At 39.0% G+C, this 23,410-nt stretch overlaps 1 protein-coding gene across 5 annotated transcripts in view; it reads left to right on the top strand.

Moving 5' to 3' along the window:
• Positions 1-23,410, top strand: part of LOC106055008 (wnt inhibitory factor 1-like) — a 165,211-nt gene that overhangs the window by 62,934 nt on the left and 78,867 nt on the right. For all 5 annotated transcript variants that reach the window (XM_056026537.1, XM_056026539.1, XM_056026538.1 and 2 more), the window contains exon 2: positions 3,779-4,678. In XM_056026537.1, the coding sequence (XP_055882512.1) occupies positions 4,513-4,678 (166 nt within the window). In that variant the 5' untranslated portion in view covers positions 3,779-4,512. The remainder of the gene's footprint in view (positions 1-3,778; positions 4,679-23,410) is intronic.

The following is a 23,410-nucleotide window of genomic DNA, read 5'->3' as shown; positions in this document are numbered from 1 at the left end:
ATCAAATATTAGATCGTAATTTGTATAGAAGAGATAGAGAATCACGTGGTTAAATGTTGTTTGTTTACGTTTGGTGAATGAGGTCCATTCACAATGTAACTATTCACCAATTCCTATTATTTAAACGTGTGAAGCACGGGTCACGGGTCACCGAATATGATTTACGTCTCGGTCTTGAGGTCAATCAAAACCAATCAGCAGACGTGGAGTATGATTCCCTGGTGGCGTCCTTCAACCCAAAACGAAGGTCAGCTAGCGCGAGAAAGCCGATGTACGTCAAATTTGTTGCAGACGGTGACATTTGATGGAGCGCGCGGAGCAGACGTTAATGACGTCATTTGTTCGCGGATGATCCGCGGCCGTGAATCGCAGACGTTTATTGTTCGAGCCTTTCTTTATGCCGCCCTGTGGCCTCTCCAAGGGACTCATCTTTCTTTCAACTGGCGGAACTACACAATGTCTTGAATGCCGTATGAGGCCCAGTCTCGTGTCTCTGTAATTTATAGTAGTGAAAACACGAAGCTGGGAGTATTTATAGCAGGGAGGCACCTTGCAGCTTTGTGAGGTTATTCGAGCGATGGACCTCTTTAAAGTAGGGTGCCTCAATTGTCGTATTCTAACGTAAATCAACACTGTGAGGGATGGTCCTGAAACAGAACTTGTTGAAAACTGGAAGTAGTGCACGGCCTTGCCGGTGTTATTCTAAAAAGTTAAAAATAAATCCATAAAAACTGAAGAAATACCTTTTTTTGTTAGGAGGGTTTGGGGGTTTTAATATATACAATGGCCTTTTTCAATGGTCAATATTGTGATGTCAGATTTTCACTATCTTTTCTATTTTACGAGATCTAAACGGGACGGACGGACAGACATTCCACACAAAACTAATGGCGTCTTTTTTTCCTTTCGGGGGCCGCTAAAAATCAAGAAAAAAACATGTGTCTATTTACTGTCTTTCAATATATAGACCAGTGCACCTCTCAATACCACTTATTATACTGTTCTGATGCCAAGTCTCACCAAGACTGGTCAGAAATGGTTGATGACATATCGTTTATATGTTAAGATGTTAATAGAAAATGGCGCTTATCTGAACAATGGCATTAATTTTCTCTAAAAAAAAATAGGAACATTTTCGGAAAATAATTATTCATCCCCCGACACTTTCTTTGACCTTTCCTGTAAAAACCTAAACTAAATTCTCAGCTTGATTTTTTTCTTGTTTGTAAGAAACGTTCGTCTTATCTAGTTCAGTGATGACACACTTTTTTAGATGCGGGCCGAAAACTCAAAGGACAAACTTTGGCGGGCCAAAATTATTTTTTTTGATCTAGAAAAATACATACATTTAGTATTAGATTTAATGGTATAAAATTTAAACTTACTGCAATGTGTAAATATGCAATTGTTATTGTTTGGATAACAGTTTGTCATACCTTGTATCAAAACTAGACGTAATTGACTAAGGTTAATCTATCACAGCTTTTTCTAATAATCATTACCGAAAGCTGTAGGAAGATTCAAAAATTGCACAAATTCTCTGAGAATGACATATTAAATTGGGAAAATTCGATTTCGCCAGCATATATGCCTCAAATTATCTTTATATTTCTGGAGATATTTCTAAGATATTCCTTGTCATTGAATGTATCCTCGTTGAATGGAAAGTCACATTTAGGTCGCTGATTATTCCTTGAAATCTTTAATGTAATACCAGCTATGTTAATTGTCACAACACCTATTTGACAGAAGATCTATAAAAGTAGAAAATACGAATTTCATATTCAGCACTTTCAACAGGCTGGACTAAATTATCTGTCCAGTGTGAACGCGTCTTAAAGAATCTTGATGTCAATCAACGTTTGTTCACGATACTTTTGAAACATAGTGATCTACTCTTGGTTTACTCTTTGACTTCCAAGATCCCGTTTTTACCGAGCTTATATCAACTCACTATGTCTGTCTGTCTGTCTGTCTGTCTGTGTGATAAAAAGTGTGTACGCGTTATTTCTTCTACATCCATTCTCAGATCAAGGTGAAACTTTAATAAATTATTCATTCACGTGAACGAATCATGAATCAATACAAAACAAGCAATTAACTACTGGTAATTAATTATTTTGTTTGATACCGACAAGGGAAGTAGGTTCTTCAGGATTTACATATTTGACAAAATTTATAGGGATTAGTTTCTTTAAATTATTGTTAACACCTTTCTCCCACACACATTCTCCAATCTATTTGATACTTTAAACAATTATCTATTGTACCTATCAAAACATGAATATATATATATATATATATATATATATATATATATATATATATAGTAATAATAATAATCTTTATTATCCGTAAGGAAATTTGTCTTACAATTTGTGCATTACACCAAACAAAAAAAAAACATTATAACTATAAGAAACCAAAGTGTACATTCACACCAGACTCACTCATAATTTACATGTGACAAAGTTTATACCAGATTGTTCTTATTTAATGATTTGATTGCCAGGGGAACAAAAGAGTGTTTGTGTCTGTTTGTCTTTGCTATCGGTGTCTTGTATCTCTTTTGTGATGGTAAAATCACGAAATCCTGACACAAAGGGTGATTTTTTATTTCGAGGATCTTGTTAGCTTTTTTATAGATGTTTGTCTCAAACAACTGCCCAAATGGGGTTTGTTTATATTATATATAAAAGAAACAGTCAATTAATTATTTGTTAATTCATTATTTTCTTTGATATCGAGTAAGGGAAATAACTTCTACATTATTAATAGATATAGTTGTAAGGACAGAGTTCCTCCTCTTAGATAAGCTTAGTTTAATTTTTTAAATGATTTTTTTATGATTTTTAAATATTTTGCTAGGTTAAGTGATAAAATTCAGTAACAAAAGGGAAAGCGATACGAAGAAATGTAGTAGCGATATAATGAAACATGAAGAACAATGTAAGAAAACTAAAAAGGTAAGATTAAGAGAGAATTTCAAATAAATAATAATAATAATAAAGACAATGTCTTTGATGCCAAAGATTAAGGATGAGTGCAGTGTTGTAAATGACTTCTCAAACCAAGTTGTGACCTGCATATTTCTCCATATCCGATACAGAGAAAAGCTGTTGTCCGCCGGGGGGGGGGGCTGTTTGAGTTTTCTTTACGTGTTCTGCACCTTTCCTATACAAAAGCTTTAATCAGGGCCTCAACTGAGTGTCTCGCGGCCTTTATGAGAGCTCTCCGTCTCTTTCCGATGCCATCTGCTGCCAGATACTTTTTCTCTAGTCCAGTGAGGGCAAAATGGCGCTTAAGTGAATTTTTATAGCGCTCTCGGGGGACACCTCTGTTACGCCGTCCTCCTTTTAGCTCGCCAAAAAGAAAAAGATCACTTTTGGCACGCGGTCGTCCCCTTTGCAGGATAGTTGTCCAACCCAGCGCAGCTGTCGAATGGTAAGTATTACTTCTATACAATCCACACCAGCCTCCAGCAGGACATGTTTATTTCTAAGGTAGTCCTGCCAGTGTACTAAGCACACCGTATTAAAAAAAATCACTTTTGACAACTAAATTAAAAAAAAAAAATTACAAGTGAAAGAGTTTAAAATTTAATTCTACAGTGACAATTGCACACAAAATGACCACATGGTTTATTAAAATATGTCGTTTATCGGCACTCCCCTCTTCTGTACACCGGATACACCAAATAGCTTGTTATTTATGACTTTGCCTCCTTATAAGAAAATCTCCAACAGCAATTTAACAACTTTTTTTTTTTATCTTTCAGGTTGAAGAACTCACTCTTCGTGCGAGCATAACAATCAAAGAAGACCAAAGAAAAAAGATACAAAACAGAATTTTGTGTTTAATTTCAATATAGTCTAGAAGGAAATAAGATATCTCATTCCCCAGAGCAGATGCTTGTTTTCAGAGGCGTGTGACAGGTAGAGAGAAAAAGGCATAGCCAAACACAAAGAGATTTATTCTCTTCGCTGGACAGAAACTCTGCGTTTGATGTTTCCGCCACTCTGGTAGATAACATCTATGTTTATTCTTTAAGCATTGTTCATCGGAGATAGCTCTGCGGGTTTCGAGACTACGGTTCAAAGGTGAAAGTCTTAAGATTAATGGATTCCACTATCTAACATGGATTCTTTGTGCTGGAGCAGGAAACAAATGAAATGGTCAGAGTCCTGTCAATTGTGTTTCTATAAAAACAAATTCGCGGATTTAACATAATAAAATATTAACAAGGGCCCTATTCAAAATTGGGGTTAGGACGTGACGTTTGATGGTGACTTCCCTTTTTTAATCCTCTTCAACATCACGGCGTCCCTAGCAACGCAAGCATTTTGGGAACAAGGCTATTTCGGCAACATAGGTCGAAAACAGTTCTTCCTCTTCACCAAGCCTGCGATTTTCAAGTCGCGTGGAACCCAGGCGCTCCTACTGTGCGTCTCCTTCCTGACTCTGTTGGTATGGGGCACCACCCGCAGGTGCTCCACCGGTGTTGACAGTGTCATGCGGCGCCCGGTGACGCCCATGTCCTTCTGTGTCCTAGTGTTGATCTGCTGGACTCTGACGTCGCCGCCCGCGCTTGTCATGGCCAGGCGGCACCTGTCGCAGTCTCAGTCGCAGTCACAGCTGGCCTTGTGGATAGATGAGAGGCAGGTCAAAGCCATTTACGGTGAGTATGGTCAGCATCGGTGAAACATGGGTGGGGTCTAACTGAAAATGAAGTGAGCATTTATTGAATTTTAGATCTTAAAATAGATATGTAGCAGATATGGAGTCCCCTGACACTACCAAACATTATTAAAATGTTAGAGCAACTAAACAATTATCAATGTCGTAAAATTGTGTGTAATTGAATGAGATTTAATGTAGTCGTTATAATATTGTATTATAAGATTCAGTTACCGGTACAGATATCAATAGGGAATTGAATACCTCGTATAGAGAATGGCTTCCGAATTCAATTTAAATTCTGATAATAAATGGTATTTTGAACTTCAGGATTTTCAAAATCTAAAAATAATTATCAACATTTTCCCAGAAGGAAAACGCAAAAAATAATTTTCCCAACACAGATTTAAGCGTTTTGTTTTATTTTTTTAAATTATGGATTAAATTGTTCCTTTTAAGTGTTATTTTATTTATCAACAGTTGACTTTGTTTTTTTGAATGAGTACTCTCCCCTTTTTTTAAACAGTTGTCCAGAAAGTTTGTGTCTTGGTAATTAATTTATGAAAGCCAAATCTAAACTAACGTCATTTTTTTTTATGTTTGACTTTTTTAATGAAAATATTTTAATAAGACTGTGTCTGAGAGAGAGGGAGAAAGAGAGGGAGTGTGTGTATATATACGTATGTGTGAGAGTACTGTGAGTGTCTGAGTGTGGGATAGTTTGTGCTTGTGTGTGTGTTAATGAATGAAAGAGTCTATGTAAGTCAGTGGCGTAGCTATGGTGGGGGGGTGGTGGGGCGAATTTTAAAATCCCACTTGAGAAGCCCCAAAATGAGTGTTCGAATTTTTTTTTACATTAAATATTGAATATTACGCCATTATCTAATATTATGATGTGGAATGTCAAAATGCAGTGGCCCCTAAAGAGGTCAAACCCCGTACCTCCAAATGATGGCAAATCCCTAGCTACGCCACTGATGATGTAAGTTATTATGGACTTGTGAGAGCATGTAATTGTGTGTGTCTGTGAGAGTGTGTGAAATAAGTATGTTAGAGAGAATATGTGGTTATTTTGTGAGTTTGTTGTGAATGTGTGTGTGTGTTTGTTTGTGAGCGTAATGAGTGTGTTTTTGAGAAAGTGAGGGTGTGTCCTAGAAATTAAAAAAAAAAACAACGACTTTGGAATATATTCGAACCAAAAATATAACACATAATTTTTAACCTGTAAAATACTTAGTTGGCAACTTGTTCGAGAATGCTCCTTAAATCTTCAACTTTAATATAGAGTTGGCAGCTTAGGATATTTCTTTTTTTTTCACCCGCAGGCCAAAAAAAAAAAGAATCTTTTTTTCAGTTAAGAGCTGAAGAGAATTTTTTTCATTATTTAAATTAGTCTGGCCTGGCTACCCTGTAGATGTAGGGTAGAAGTCAATTTTATGAAAGCCTTGGTCTTGGGGTGGGAAGAGGAAGAAGAAGGGGAGATAACAGCGGAGAAAGTTTGACGAAAAGTCGCGTTTACCGTTCTTTGTTGATAGGGTTGACTTTTTCGGTTAACTAGGTGAGCAGTAGATACTCCCGAGTTAAGTGCCCTTAATTTTGCTGAGAGTCAATGTTTATCACAGCATAGTCAGAGAATAAATCCTTAGCACAGGAAAGTCAGAGAATGACTCCTTAGCACTGGATAGTCAGAGAATGAATCCTTAGCACAGGATAGTCAGAGAATGACTCCTTAGCACTGAATAGTCAGAGAATGAATCCTTAGCACAGGATAGTCAGAGAATAAATCCTTAGCACAGGATAGTCAGAGAATAAATCCTTAGCACTGGATAGTCAGAGAATAAACCCTTAGCACAGGATAGTCAGAGAATAAATCCTTAGCACAGGATAGTCAGAGAATGAATCCTTAGCACAGGATAGTCAGAGAATAAATCCTTAGCACAGGATAGTCAGAGAATGAATCCTTAGCACAGGATAGTCAGAGAATAAACCCTTAGCACAGGATAATCAGAGAATGAATCCTTAGCACAGGATAGTCAGAGAATAAATTCTTACCACAGGATAGTCAGAGAATAAATTCTTACCACAGGATAGTCAGAGAATAAATTCTTAGCACAGGATAGTCATAAGAAAAATGTTTAGAACAGGATAGACTGAGGCTAAATGAAGATCAGGATAGTCTGAAGCAGGGCCGGTCCTAGCAATTGCGGGGCCCTATGCGAAACGGATTGCGCGGGGCCTATTCTGGGTAGGGATAAGGATAATAAGTGAAAATTAGATTTTGTATTAAAAAATAAAATCGTCTTAGCATTTTATACTTTCTTAACCTAGTACAAAATCACGATCAAATTAACTTTAGTTTACGAGCCTTGTGTGTAGCGAAGTCATACAGTAGATCATCAAAATTCTGCTTCCTACATAGATCACGCTCAATATCAAGAATTGCCACATTGTTCAATCTCTCTTCGTGAATTGTTGACCTTAAGTAATTCTTGATTAGTTTAAGACGCGAGAAACTTCTTTCACAAGATGCCACAGTTACAGTTCAAATCTCCGCTGCAAGGAGTAAATTGCAGTGTTCACAATTCTGTTGAAGCATTTTATCCTGTAGCCATCTTCAGCTTTTCCAGGTGTGAAGTTTTCCACAGATTTATCATATTGCCTTTTCCTTTGACTTTTGGCTGGATAGATTGCAACAACATCCATGTTTCCAGCCAACTTCTTTGCTGTCACAAGAAGAAACAACAGGAAGAAACTAAAAACGTTCATACACAACCACAAGCTCTTTCACATTAACCCTTTCTGAGAGATACCGATAACATCTGCTCTTTGTGACTTATGGCTGGAGTACAATCCAATATCACTACATTCTTGATGTCTTGAAGGATAGAATTCACAACAGCATCAGCTACTACAGTAATAAGTTCGTTTTGAATCTTCTTTCCCAGGTAACGATCATAAATTTCTGCATTGGTAACACGTCGACGATGTTCCCCCATGGCTGGATTAAACTTTGCGAGTAATTCTACTACAACTAGGAAATTCCCATTACTTGGCTCTTCAAGTCTTTCAATGGTCCATCTGAAAGCTAAATTGCGCTCCGCTAGAAATTGTACAATCGCAACTAGTCTTTGAAAAACTTGATGCCAACGTTTAGTCTCAGACTAAAGCATCTCCTGGTGAACTTTGTCAATGCCTGCTTTTTTTTTTACTTTGTCTTGCTGCAACTTCACAGCAAATGGTCTTGGAGTCTAAATGCCTTTGCGATTTTTCATGCTCTGCTCGCCTTGTGGTACAGCTTTGTCACTGGTCAAATCTTTCATTTAAAAAGGAACTTTTTTGTTTTTCCAGTGGACGACAGTAGAAACAATAGATCTTGTCTGCTGACACATAATATATCAGCCAAGGACGCAAGACACTTTCACATTTACTCAGGTTTGGTTTGCAACGCACTTAAGAGAAATGTCTACCATCCTTATTTTTCTGAAAATTCTCCAAAGTAATCTCAGATGGACCTTTTTGTAATAAATAGTCAATTCAAGATCTTACCATTTTTTTTCTAGACACATGGCAGGATAATCCAGATTTCTCAATGAATCGACCACATTTAGCTCATTATCTATAACTACATGTTGATCAGTTATTATATTATTGTCTTCATTTCTTACAACATGTTGATCAGTTGTTAGTGTTACATCATTTTCTTCTTCTCTTACGACATTCACCACTGCAGTTTTTTGCATTCTTCATAGAATCTGTTTCTCACTGGAAGTGATTATCTTCTCATATTCGGGTAGCGATCGTTTTAAAAACGTATTCTAGTTCTATTGGAACTTTCGTTTCGGTTAAAATTCGCATTATTATTATATTTTTATTTAAATATGAAAGCTGACAATGCTTTTTTTTTATTTGCGTAAGATTTGTGTTTTCCATATAACAACTTTGTCTATTTTTCAGGAGATTTTAGTAGCAATTTCCACCTTTTTCGTATATTGTGCATCATTATGCAATTACAGATATACTTAGCGCGGGGCCTACTGCGGCCGCATAGGTTGCAGTGGCTTAAGACCGGCCCTGGTCTGAAGATAAATGTTTAATACATGATAGTGTGTCTAAACACATAGCTCAACTTTCTTGTTAGTGTTTCTAAGATCTTAATGATGTGTCTCAAATTTTCTGAACTTATTCTGGTGTGTCTTTGTCTGAACATGAGCAAATGTGTCTAGCACATGTGTGTCTTTGTCTGAACATGAGCTAATGTGTCTAGCACATGTGTGTCTTTGTCTGAACATGAGCTAATGTGTCTAGCACATGTGTGTCTTTGTCTGAACATGAGCTAATGTGTCTAGCACATGTGTGTCTTTGTCTGAACATGAGCTACATGTGTGTCTTTGTCTGAACATGAGCTAATGTGTCTAGCATATGTGTGTGTTTGTGTGTATGCATACCTGTTAATATAGCTGAGAACTTACTGGTGTATCTGAATACATGTTAAAGTTGATATCATAGTTCCACTTCCATGTCACGTGATTAAGAAAGTTCCACTTCCATATCACGTGATTAAGAAGCAGAGTTCTAAACATGTTATTACGTCAATCGATGTATACATTGCGGGATCAGCTTCCTAGACAGAGGCGGCCTTGGCAGTGCGAGGTATCTTGGCGAGTGTCATTGCAGTCGTATCAGGGCCATAATAGTGCACGATGGGCTGCAAGTGAACAAAGATTCTCTTTATCGCTGGACCCCCCCCCCCCTTAAGGCGCCGCGGAGTCTTGGGTAGTTGCCCCACTCGCCACCCCATAAGGCCGCCTCTGTCCTAGAGAAACGTGGCGTGCAGACAAAGTGGACACGAAGGTGTACTTTTTTTCGCGGACGAAAATAAAATGTTTCCATTGTAGTTTTGAATCCATATTAATCCATATTTGAATATTCATCAAGTAAAGACGGCATTATTACCAATGTTTAAAAAAAAAACTAAATTACTAAATTATCCTTTAGGTATGATCTTTCCTATTAATTTCGTGATTGGAACAGATCGATTGAAAACGTTTATTTGAAGAAATCCTTTAGTCTTCTCTAATTCTGCCAAAGTCGGATTTGCATATAGGCAACACAATCTATAGCCTAGGGCCCCCAAGAAATATTTAGCCGATTTAGCCCTGACAAAAAACATCTGGACTAACCCTAAGGGCCTCATATATCAAATAGCTTAGGGCTTTTCAAGTCTAATAAGCCACTGGATTCTACCAGTCTTTCTTTGATGAAATGTCTCCAAAGTTGACGAATTTTGCTTGAATAAAACAGATCTGAAAAAGGAGTCTTTGCTGAACACATGGATGAATCAAACCTATTACAAACGCACACGTTCTACTGCCTAAACTGCCACATTAGTATTGGAACATTCATAACTATTTTTGACCTGCGTTCTTCTTACTAGATCTAGGAGAAATAGAGCGTTTTAAACGCCAGGAGAATGAATTTCTGAAGCACAGAATGTAAGAAAACAATTGTCTCCCTTTGTTGGAGCTTTCAGCATTAGCTCAGACAACTCAACACCACCCCCCACCACCACGTCTAGCTAAGAGGGGGCGCAGACGTAAACGTTTATGTCTAGAAGGCGTCCATAGTTACGTGCTTCAGACTCTTCACTAGTCTCCCTTTGAGACTGGTACATGTCTTATTTCATGTGACTTTCTGTGCGACACTAACCAACTGGCTTATTAACTTCATCGCCCATGTCTATACATAAATACATTATAGCTTTTGTATAGTGCTACTTTCAAGCTTTTAGCATGATCAGAGCGTTTTGGTCCAATCTCATTTGTGGAACAGGTGGGAGAGGTATCTGGGAGAAGGTTTTCCGTGCTGCCTTTAGGCGCTCAGTAAACACAACTCTGCTTGAGTCGGGTGTCAAACCTCGAACCCCCTTCATACGTAGCCAAGCCAAGCTATAGATCCATTATTTCACTGCAGAGTCTCACAGTTCAGCTTTGCATCAAAATACATTTACTTGAGGACATACATTGGTTCTATCCTCACAGGTGCCTGTTCTTTAATTTATGATAAACCAATAATTACAAAAATATTATCAAATTATTTTGATGAGCTGTAAGAGACTGCAAATGAAAGAGAAAAAAAAACAGAAACACTTCAATCTGCTATTACCTGAGGACACACATAGTAGAAAAAGAGACCTCTCTAAGGTGTATGCGTTTAAATTCATAATTAACCATAAAATTACAACAATACCCCCAACGTATTCATTTTCTTATTGTGTTCACCATATTGTGAATGCTCACTTGTATGTCCCAACTGAAACCTACGGAGTAACACTGTCAAGGAAATGACTTGATTTTAAACTCAGCCGCTGTCGCCAATGATTGGAAGCCTTCCTTCCACACTTTGATCAATGGCGTATTGATTTCGACATTAGAAGCAAATGTCAGTTCAATTTGAAAAGAAGCCAAAGAAAAAAAATGTTGAGCTCTGCGACTTGTGAAGAAACCCCAAAAATGTAAATCAGAAAGTTCTTAAAAACTCGTTTTCCAAATTTCTTGGCCGCCATCTTGTAATCTCTACATTGATAATGGAGACCTGAAGTTTTGGAAGTGTTGATGGGAATTTGTTTTTTTTTTTACATCTGTCAATAGAAATAGTTAAGACTTTTAGCAAAATAAAATACCCATAGTCAGTAGTTATTTTAAACTTTGCTATATTTGATAATGGTGGAGGGGGGTGAACAAAAGTCCACCCAACTCTAATAGGTACCTGGCATTAGTTCGGAAAAGTATTGGTGGTTGGTCGTTGTGCTGGCCCCATGACATCCTCGTTAAGCGTAAGCCACAGAAACAGATGACTTTACATCATCTACCCCATTGATCTCAAGAACTGAAAGGGGGGTAATTCACTTTTTTTTATTTAGACTTGATAATACCAGTCTTTCCGGAACCTGTTAGCAAGACAGTTAACATGCATTGAATTTATTTTTTGGCTGGGGGGGGGACCTGTTTCTGTAGACAATGCAGTACTTTTGTTTCAGTCGTGACAAAGTATTGTGAGTCGGAAGGGGGGGGCAATATTTACCATTACCCCCCCATACACACACACACACTCTCACACAAGCACACACCAATCCCTAGTACTACATGACGACTTAGATTCTATTTCTTCTGCAAAATGTAAAATCTAGGCGCTAGGATCAAATGCCAGGTACCTCAGTTCTGACTCTGTACTTCAGCTGTAGATGCCAGACATGGAAGAGATCGTAAATTCTCCTCCTGATTTTCCTGTACACCCCCCGGTGAGAGTGGGCGGTTATTGCATGGAGGCCCCCAGCGTGTACCCACAGACAGGTAGCAAGAACGTAAGTACATACCGCTTCACGGTGACTGGGGGGGGTAGAGAAGGGGGAGGGGCGCCGGGAGCGAAGAAGAGGTGGATAAGCAGAAACAAAAAAAAAAGAAACAGGACAGGAAATATAGTCGTTTTAATCTTACGACCAAATAAATAAAAATGTAAACTTTCTTTCAAAAACATAAGTGTTTCTAAACTTTATGATGGAGAGGGCGGTTTGTTCCCCTTTGATTATGCTGGGTTTATTTGAAAATAAAATAATGCAAAGGATTGATAGAAATGTGTTTATAAACTCGAGTTTATTCCACGTACCGTCCAGGGCTTATTGACAAGGGTATGTCCATAGCTCAGCACATGACCTGAATGCTTCTGTACAAGAATACACTTATAATCCCAGTATCACTTACTAATATATTGTTACGTATTTCTGAATCTTCTGGCTAGATGTACCAGTAGACACACAAATAAAAACACTGCAAAGAACTTGACGACTAAACTTTCAGTTTAATATAACTTTAATGACTATTAACTCTAATAATTCGTCACTGTAACATGTAGCGTAGAAGACTGTACAATATCTGTCAGTATACAGTTAGCTATACTTCGTTGCAATTCATCTCTTCACTTCGTTGCAATTCATCTCTTCTCAACTTGCATCGAGCCGTATTCCACAGAACAGACCAACGACACACTTCCCAGTGTCGCTCCAGGTCTCCTAAAGCTGAACCAAGTCGCACTCAAGTCTACCGAATCAGAGCCGCACACGTCTTACATCGACTGTATCGACTGTAACGGCTCAAGTCCACTGTAGTTCGCTGTATAGACTTTAACGACAGTAGTCCACTCCAGTTAACTCTACCCTAGTTAACTTGCATCGAGTCGTACACATTTCTCTTCCACAGAGCCGCACACGTCTTACATCGTCTGTATCGACTGTAACGGCTCACTCACGACTCCATACGACTGACTTTAACATTAACTCTCTGGCTTATATAGAGTCCCTAATCGCTTGTCCAAAGTTGCACAAACACGGCTAGTATCCTCTGAAATAACACGTGAGGAAACGTCACATCCTGTCTTTGTTTATAAATGTAGATTCCAGAAAACATCGGCTGCAGTGTCATCAAGTTGGGGTCACACGTAGTGATCTCTATCTGTCACTGTTCATTAGTAACTGTCCCCCTACTTAGATCTGTTCGTCCCCTGGAACAAAACGTGTGGACACGTCACATCCTGTCTTTGTTTGTACATGTAGATTCCAGGGAACACTAGCTGCTGTGTCATCTCGCCGGGGTCATACGTTGACCTCTACCTATCACTGTTCATTTGTAACACTGCCCCCTTCTTAGATCTGTTCGTCCCGAACAGATTCTACTTCATCACGATACTGATGAAATCGATCGACGATCAAGTAGGAAGCTTTGGTGGTTGCCCCCTTCTCAGAGATGTTCTTTCAATCTGGCAGTTGTCCATCTTCTTTCCATAGAAGAATGGGAGCCAAATCCTCATTTTTCAGCAGTTCCTCACAAATGTTTTCATCAATCTTGGTATGGAAACATCGACCTTCAGATGACGACATTGGGCACTCTTGTCGAGAAAATTCATCAGCATTCTAACGAGTTCGTGCTTCACTGGCTGAGTTTTACATTTTCAAGCATCTTTTTACAGAGCTTCTTCAGAGATAACTAGGTTCATCACAGTACAGCAATATTCACATGCTCTTCTTTTAAACAACAGCAACTGAATTTGGGTTTGTACGATGTCTGTTGGGTTGATCTTCTTGTACAGTTCTGTCACAGATGGTTACTCACTACAGTTCTGACATCTTTAAACTACTTCTTTTCTGTCCTTCTTGCTTCTGATTTAATTAGCGTTCTTCTAAAATTTTTGTTATACTTTATCAAGCTATTCTCATGAGGAATGTTCTTAAATTATTCTTTAGTGGCTTCACACTTTCAACTGATAGTAAGGCTTTCTTCTTTGGTGTGATGGTTCCGGACAGAATCTTTCTAAAAACATGGGCTGTGGAGTTTCATCAGTGCAGGTGGGGGTCTATCAGTGGGAGAAGTGGTGGGCTTGTTTTCTAACAACATGGGCTATGGAGTTTCATAAATGCAGGTGGGGGTCTATCAGTGGGAGAAGGGGTGGGTTTGTATCTTGATCTTGTTGGAGCCATCCACGTTGCACTCTGCATATGTCGCTTTCTTCGCCTCCTCAATTTGATATTTCTTTGGTTGCGTTGATGTCGTTGTCGTTGTCTTGCTTTCCTGTCGATCAATGCTGATGGCAGCGACTTAGCACATAGGAAGGCATTGTATTTCATAGCTGTAGTCATCAAGACTGTTGATCTAACAAGTTGCTTCAGCATTATTCTTCGATGGGTGCTTTGCGAATGAGCTGCAAGTCCACTTGAAGGCAAGTTGTCAAACACGTCATCACCTTCATCCGAGTCTGGAGGACTCGACTGTGGGGCAGGTTGATAACATTCAACGTGCAAAGGTCCATCAACTTCAGCATCAGTTTCTATTGTAATTCCTTGACTATCACCAGGGCTTCTCACGCCTACCTTGATAGCTGTACAAGCTTCTGTTAAGTCTAGAGCTTGTTGGTGTATTTCTTGGCATTCACAGTCTTCTTGCATAGCTACGTACGTACAGTTCTTGTCAAACGCATGGGTGCAATAATCCAGCTTCGAGTTCCTCTCGTAGACAATGGCAGATAGACAGAAGTCTTTAAGGCCCACAGCAACAGGCTTGGACGCAGACCCAACGTTGTCTTGATCTGTTTGGCTAGTTGAAGTACTCATATCAGGTTTATCTGTAGCTAAAGCTTCGGTCAAACTATAGGTCTCTTCTATTGTTTCTTCAGCGATCTCATTCTGCTTTTCGTTGAAATAGTAACAGCTACCGTCTCTTTTCATTTCTTGTGGGCCACATTCGTTTGGTTTGCTATCACAGTCACAGACAGCACAACCATCACCAGCATCCCTATCGTAATTGTCTGTATCGCCACATACTTGGTTGGACAATTGTTCGCTGTTCATCAATGGTGTAGCTCTTTCATCTGTCGACTCAATCTGATACTGTTGGGTGTTCAGCAGCTCGTTAATCATGATTCTAGTTTGATCTTTTATCGTATCTGTTTCTTCTTCTGTCTTCTTGGGCGTGGTAACTAGTTGTTCATTCTCATTCATTGCTTCGATCAACTGGTTAAATGAAGAAAATCTGGTGTTGACTTCTGATTCTATCTCCTTAATGCTCTCTTTTACCGAGTTCATTTTGTATTGCAAAGTTCTCAGGAGCTCCGTCATATTAGGTTTGATTTCAAATTGACAAGTGTCCGGATTCTCATCTTCCTCCAACAGGGCTTGTCTGAGACGTGCTGTTAGCGTTTCCTTATTTCCGTTAAGCTGTAGACCTCTTTCTCGAAGCTCTTGTCTAAGTTCTTTCATGTCAAGTTCAATAAGAAGTTTGATGGAACACATTCTAGCCAGAAAGATCCCACTTCTGACACCAATTGTTACGTATTTCTGAATCTTCTGGCTAGATGTACCAGTAGACACACAAATAAAAACACTGCAAAGAACTTGACGACTAAACTTTCAGTTTAATATAACTTTAATGACTATTAACTCTAATAATTCGTCACTGTAACATGTAGCGTAGAAGACTGTACAATATCTGTCAGTATACAGTTAGCTATACTTCGTTGCAATTTATCTCTTCACTTCGTTGCAATTCATCTCTTCTCAACTTGCATCGAGCCGTATTCCACAGAACAGACCAACGACACACTTCCCAGTGTCGCTCCAGGTCTCCTAAAGCTGAACCAAGTCGCACTCAAGTCTACCGAATCAGAGCCGCACACGTCTTACATCGACTGTATCGACTGTAACGGCTCAAGTCCACTGTAGTTCGCTGTATAGACTTTAACGACAGTAGTCCACTCCAGTTAACTCTACCCTAGTTAACTTGCATCGAGTCGTACACATTTCTCTTCCACAGAGCCGCACACGTCTTACATCGTCTGTATCGACTGTAACGGCTCACTCACGACTCCATACGACTGACTTTAACATTAACTCTCTGGCTTATATAGAGTCCCTAATTGCTTGTCCAAAGTTGCACAAACACGGCTAGTATCCTCTGAAATAACACGTGAGGAAACGTCACATCCTGTCTTTGTTTATAAATGTAGACTCCAGAAAACATCGGCTGCAGTGTCATCAAGTTGGGGTCACACGTAGTGATCTCTATCTGTCACTGTTCATTAGTAACTGTCCCCCTACTTAGATCTGTTCGTCCCCTGGAACAAAACGTGTGGACACGTCACATCCTGTCTTTGTTTGTACATGTAGATTCCAGGGAACACTAGCTGCTGTGTCATCTCGCCGGGGTCATACGTTGACCTCTACCTATCACTGTTCATTTGTAACACTATTGTTACGGTTAAAATGTATCAAGGGGTTTTGATTGAAAGAGTTCTTTAGCGGGATCCGTCTTTCATTTTTATTACAATGCTCATATCAACTCACTCTGATATATGTCTGTCTAGTAAAAAGTTTGTACACGTTATTTCTCCGACGCCCAATCTCGGATCAAGCTGAAATTTTGCACCATTATTTCTTTTACCTGACAACACAAGAATCAATAATAAAAAGCCCCTATTAGTTAATTAACTATTGGTAATTAATTATTTTGTTTGGTATCTCAAACAAGGGAAGAAATTGTGCTTGACTAAAGTGGTGATATAAGCTGAATAAGTTCCCTTTAAATGTCGCCGCTCTAAATTGAAACAAACAAACAAACAATGTCACTATCTTTTCAAGTCATAATTACCTCATTAGCAGAGTCGTTTGCACGTCTGCCCGAGGAGGCGTGAGCCACGAGCTCGAGTTCAGGTCGTTCCCCTTTTTTGTAAATGCTTTTAAAAACCAATTACGGTCAAATGTACTCAGATATCCCTTTCATCCCCCTCTCCCCATCCCATTTCCCCAACTGGTCCAAATAAATGCTAAAATTATACTGTATTGACTAAGCGATAAGCGTTTATTTTTTTCAAAGTATTTTTTATGTTTTTCTTATTAATTCCTTCTAGTAAAGTAAAGTTTTCCCTTTCAGATCTTGCGATCTATGGGGCAGATGATGTTAAGGTCATCTGTTTCTTAGGCCAACGGTTAACAAGTTAGTTGTTATGTGGCAAGCACAACGACCAACCACCTTTACTTTCCCCAACTTTAAATGAGGACTATCATTGCGAGTCATTGAGTCTAATTGTAGATTATCATTGCGAGTTATTGAGTCTAATTGTAGATTATCATTGCGAGTTATTGAGTCTAATTGTAGATTATCATTGCGAGTTATTGAGTCTAATTGTAGATTATCATTGCGAGTTATTGAGTCTAATTGTAGATTATCATTGCGAGTTATTGAGTCTAATTGTAGATTATCATTGCGAGTTATTGAGTCTAATTGTAGATTATCATTGCGAGTTATTGAGTCTAATTGTAGATTATCATTGCGAATCATTGAGTCTAAATGAGGATTATCGTTCCGCGTCATTGAGTATAAACGAGGACTATCATTGCGAGTCATTTAGTCCAAATATGGGTTATCATTCCGAATCATTGAGTCTATTTGAGGACTTTGATTGCGAGTCATTGAGACTAAATGTGGATTATCATTGCGAGTCATTGGTTTTAAAAAAGGATTATCATTGCGAGTCATTGAGTTTAAATGTGGATTATCATTGCGAGTCATGCGTCTTAATAAGGACTATCATTAAATCTAAATGTGCACTATGATTGCGAGTCATTGGGTATAAATGAGGACTGTCATTGCGAGTCATGCGTCCAGATGTGATTTACCAATACCTCTGCTAGTTGTTCAAATAAAACTTGTCAATTTTCAAGCTTTTTAAATTTTCAATCTTTCAAAGCATCTTATTATTTAGAATATTTTAGAAAGTAAAAAAAATCGTAAAACTACAAATTGTATTTCCTTAGATTGTTATAAAAATGTAATTAAAAATAAAATGTCCATAAAGTTAAGATAGACCAACGTGCAAACACGCCAGCATGCTCAATGCTCAAAACTACACAGGTCAAACAAGGGAAACAACAACAACACATGTGTAACGAAAATACACAGTTAAGAAACAAGGGAGAAAAAAACAACACATGTGTAACAAAGATACACAGTTAAGAAATACGGAAAGTAACGAAAAGATCAAACGAGAAATTAAGAGTGTAACATATTAACAGCTACTAACTGTGGACATTTAAATCTCATCGAGGCAAAGTTCACGAGGCAGACAACAAGAAAGAGGGCGCTATTAATGACCTTAATCAGTTCTGTTAATCATAAAGCGACCTGGCAGGTAAGAACCAAATTCCTGGCCTATCACATGTAATCAGTACCAGGCGATACAAGCTAGGGAGGGGGGTGGGGAGAATCGCTGTGTGTGTGGGGAAGGGGGAGGGCTTGGAGTGGAGAGAAGAGATTCTAGAACTAATACATTTTACTAAGTGGACATGTGGTAGACTTTTTTTTTGGTGGGTGAAAGACAGGCAAGAGGGGAGGGAAAGCTCAACAGAAACACAGCGCCCTCTGCACTGCTAGTAAGACCTTGTAGCTGAGAAACTGTGACGTATCAGACTCATTCTTACACAGTGGGAAATCCAATTTACGAGAAACATATATGTTCGGTAAATCTGTATCTGTACTGAAACTTATCAGATCTTAAGTCACTTAGAAACTAAGGTTTCGGTCACACGAAAAGTAGGGGGGGGTGTGCACTGGTGGATCCAGAACTTTCGAGTGGGGGGGTGGGGGGGCAATTTTTTTTCCAAACCCTAACCCTAACGTCCAGTAAACCCTAACCCTAAAGTCCAGTAAACCCTAACCCTAAAGTCCAGTAAACCCTAAACTTTAGTATAAACGCATATACACAGCATGTATGTAGGGAATACAAAAAAAAAAGCAGTGTCTTTCAACATTCGGCAAAAAAAAAAAAGTTTAAAAAAATAGTCATGTTGGTGGCCTTTCTCTTGACAATGACAGATCTTTGCGGAGACAGCTTGCCACCCAATGCACCGAACGGCGCGTGCGTGAGGACCTAAGTCTAAGTTGGTGGCCTTTCTCTTGACAGCTAGGGGGTCTGGCGGAGCGCTGCTAGCTCCCCTAGTGGGGTGCGAGGCGAAGCCCCGACGCCAAGCGTTTTCTTGCATTCTTATTCTTCTGACATATACAGATTTAAGTGATTCTGTTAACAAGCTGTGATTTCTACAAGTAAATTGGACCGCCCCCCCCCCACTCGAAAGTTTAAAGGGGGGCAGGATTGATACCATCGACCTCCCCCCCCCCCAAATCGGCCAACATACTAGATTGGGGCGAAATAATCTAAAAAAATAAGTTGAAATGTAAATAATTAGTATTTTTTATTAAAATAAGTAATAATTCGTAAACAAATTGTGTCGGCCGCGTGAGGGGAGGGCGATAGCCCCTACACCTCCCCCACCTCCCCACTGTACACTTTGTTCCGTTAAAATTAGAGAGAAATGAGCCAATACGAGCCAACAGCTGTTATTGAACAAACAGAATAGATCGTGCCTTCTGATAATTATAACTCTCTACGATCTCTATGACCACACTAATTGTGGCTTTTCATGACAGACTAAACAATGTCTAGGACACTTAATCAAACTTTAATATTGTTAACTTTTTTTTTAAATTAAGCTGTAAACGGATTTTATTCTGCAATGCTAATCAGTGAAAAGAAAATTATCATATTGTACCTTTTAATCTGTACAACGGATACATCAAGAGCTTGTTCTTTTATAATTTTTTTTTTCAGCCATATTTGAAAATCTCTTATAGGGTTCGTAACATTGTTCCATTGTGTGGGTGAATGTGTTTAACGACGCCAGGTATAAACACCTGTTATGCTCTAGCTACCTGCATTGATTTGAAGAAATCGACATTTGTGGTTAACTCAATGGTTGCTTTCTGTTTTGCTTCTTTGTGTGTATATTACCAGTTGTGATGATCGGTTTAGCGTATTTTTTAGCAGGGTTACCAGACGTCCGAATAAAGTAGGACCCGTGCTCCTTTTTGAGGTTGCATTCTTCCCATTTGGCATGCATTGGTCTGAAGAGTGAAAATGTTAGGGTTAACCAAGTGATCAAACTCTCATAAATGATGTGTCGCCATGCATAAATACCCAAAGAAACGAACTATTAATGTGCTTTGTGAACGATGCATATTTCTTTAGTAAGTTCTACAACTTGAAATCATTTGCAGAACAGAAACATGACACGTTTCTTGACAAAGTTTTTCCATGGATTGGGGGGGGGGGGATATTATTGTATGGACACAGGAGGGAGCTGTTGTTATATGGACAGAAGGGGGGGTATATTTATATGGACAGTAGGAGATTGTTCTTATAAGGACCGATCGGGGCTGTTGTTATATGGACAGAGGGGGGCTGTTGTTATATGGACAGAGGGGGGCTGTTCTTATATGGACAGAGGGGGGCTGTTCTTATATGGACAGAGGGGGCTGTTCTTATATGGACAGAGGGGGGCTGTTCTTATATGGACAGAGGGGAGCTGTTCTTATATGGACAGAGGGGGGGCTGTTTGTATATGGACAGAGGGGGCTGTTTGTATATGGACAGAGGGGGGCTGTTCTTGTATGGACAGAGGGGTGCTGTTCTTATATGGACAGAGGGGGGCTGTTCTTATATGGACAGAGGGGGGCTGTTCTTATATGGACAGAGGGGGGGGCTGTTCTTATATGGACAGAGGGGGCTGTTTGTATATGGACAGAGGTGGCTGTTTGTATATGGAGAGAGGGGGGCTGTTTGCATATGGACAAAGGGGGGCTGTTCGTATATGGACAGAGGGGGGCTGTTCGTATATGGACAGAGGGCGGCTGTTATATTCAAGGGGGCTGAAACGAAATCAATTACTCGGAGTTCCTCAAAAACTATGAATGTGGCATAGTTGATAAGGTAGACTATCCGTTGACATTCTGCGAGTAATAAACTGCAAAAAGTCACTTGATCTAAAACAATATGTTACTAATTGCTAAATTAACTAAAAATAACAACTAATTGACATGCTTCAAAAATTAAATTAAGTGTGCTTTTGGGAGTAATATATAAATATAAAAAAATATAGAATGAAAACATAAATCGATAGTGACGATAAAAAATGTATGGAAAAAACAAACACTATTTGAATGCTACTCTTAATAAATAAATTAGTTAATTTTATTTTTTTTTTAAATTCAAGTATTCATTAATTACTATTGGTGTGTTGTTGTTTTTTTTTTTTGTTTTTTTTTTTGTTACTTCAGATGCAAATTTTTGTATACCAACGTTTGACTCCAGCTTAGTTATGAATGAAAATATATTAACATGTGGATTGAGAGTCTGAGACCGACGATAAGCCATACCTCCCCTCAAAGTCTTTCATTCAAATATGGCGCATTTTTATGTAAATAAAAAAATGCTTGCATAATTAGTTTTAAAAACAAATCGGTTCGCTTTTAAAAGATAACAAGTAACCGTTTAACCAAGTACATAGCAGGTAGCCGCCGCACCAAGTTCATAGCAAGTAGCCGTTGCACCAAGTACATAGCAAGTAGCCGTTGCACCAAGTTCATAGCAAGTAGCCGTTGCACCAAGTACATAGCAAGTAGCCGTTGCACCAAGTACATAGCAGGTAGCCGTCGCATTAAGTTCATAGCAAGTAGCCGTTGCACCAGATCTTTCTATGATCTAAAATCTCATGATATCGTAGTTTCAATATCTATTTCTAGTTTTTACGATCTTATCGGGACGGACCGACATTAAGACTACACAAAACTAATTGCAGCTTTTCCCCTTTCGGCGGCCCCTTAAAAAAATGACTTCTTATTACATACTTGGTTATCTGCAGGCAACTTACATTAGTCCAAAGTATTTGTTTTATTTTTTTAAATACTGCGGCTTTGTTGAAACGAAGGTTAATTACATTCTAAGTCAGCATTTATCTCTCTGATTTTACCTCATAATCAGTCTGTCTCACTGTCTTTCCTCCCTTCCTCTCTCTGTCTCTCTCTGTCTCTCACACACTCTCTATCTCTCTCTCACTCATTCTCTATTTCTCGTCTTTTTTATTTTTCCATCTTTTTTTTTTTCACGAGATCAAAACTTCAGTTTTTAGTATTAAAAAAAAAACAACTTTAAAAAATTATGACCACTGACCATTCAGCGACCAAAGACCATAAATCCAGACCGCCTGTAAGGTGATCGCTCTCTTACCCTCTGGTCTGAACTAAGTACTAGGTCAAAAGATAGTGATGTGAGATTTGACTAGTACCTCTTTCTACTTTCGCTACCAGTGTCCAACACACGACAGAACACACGCATGGCTCTCCATCCACACACCCCCCACCCCCACGTCCAACCAACCCAACCCTTCCCAAACATCTCTTTTTTTTTAAAAAAAATTTTGAATGACTTCTTTAAGATGAGTGGTTCTTCTCACCCCTGGAACAAAACCTCTTCTTTATATACCCTCCCCCTTTTTTTTCCCTCCCATATCGGTAAGTTCTCCATCTACCCCTCCCAGAACACTCCCCACTCTCCTTTTCTCCTCCCCCATTCCTTTTGATGTAACGTACAGTATCAAAGTGTTTCCTCAAAGGTGAGTCCCCCCAACACTCCATGGTAGATGTAAGTCCAAACAGTTGCCTTGATATCTTACGATTGCCTGGAAATTAGCTGTTTCGCTTTTTTAGTTTATAAGGGAAAGAAAAAAATGAGGGGGGGGGGAGTAGAAGAGAGTCGCTTCCCTTGAATTAAAGGGGGAAGGGGAGAAGAAATATGGCGAGTCAAGGGGAAGCGACTGAATTGCTTCACAGAGAAACAATTCAAGAGTTATTGACGCTGCTTCGGAGCTGGGTGGCCTCTCGCTGGAAGTCTGGTGGTCAACCCTTCAGATTTTCAAAATAAAATATAGCCCCGGTATCAGTGGGAACATGAAAGAAGAGAGCCTCTGTACTTTATTGTTTTTCAAGGCCTTGATAATTTGTCTTCTAGTCATACTCCTTGCCTGTATACTTTTTTTTTTCTTTTTAACGACCCCCCCCCCCCCGAAAAAAAAAAAGCTATATCAGATAAATAAAGTGTAGAGATATCTCTAGATATGTATGTAATGAAGTGTAGAGATATAAAACAGATATATTGACTAGATTAGTCAACTGCATTCCTGTAATTGGACAGTGGAAAAACAGAAAGAAGGGGGCGGGTGGAGATGGGTTTGAGAAAAAAAAATCAGAGAGAAATACACATTTCCATGTCGGTAGATCAGCAAAGGTGTTTGCAGTCGCGTATC

Source organism: Biomphalaria glabrata, chromosome 4, assembly GCF_947242115.1.
Source record: "Biomphalaria glabrata chromosome 4, xgBioGlab47.1, whole genome shotgun sequence".
In the NCBI taxonomy this organism is placed as follows: domain Eukaryota; kingdom Metazoa; phylum Mollusca; class Gastropoda; family Planorbidae; genus Biomphalaria; species Biomphalaria glabrata.
The sequence above is the reverse complement of the archived record's forward strand: the minus strand, read 5'-3'. Positions and strand labels throughout refer to the sequence as shown.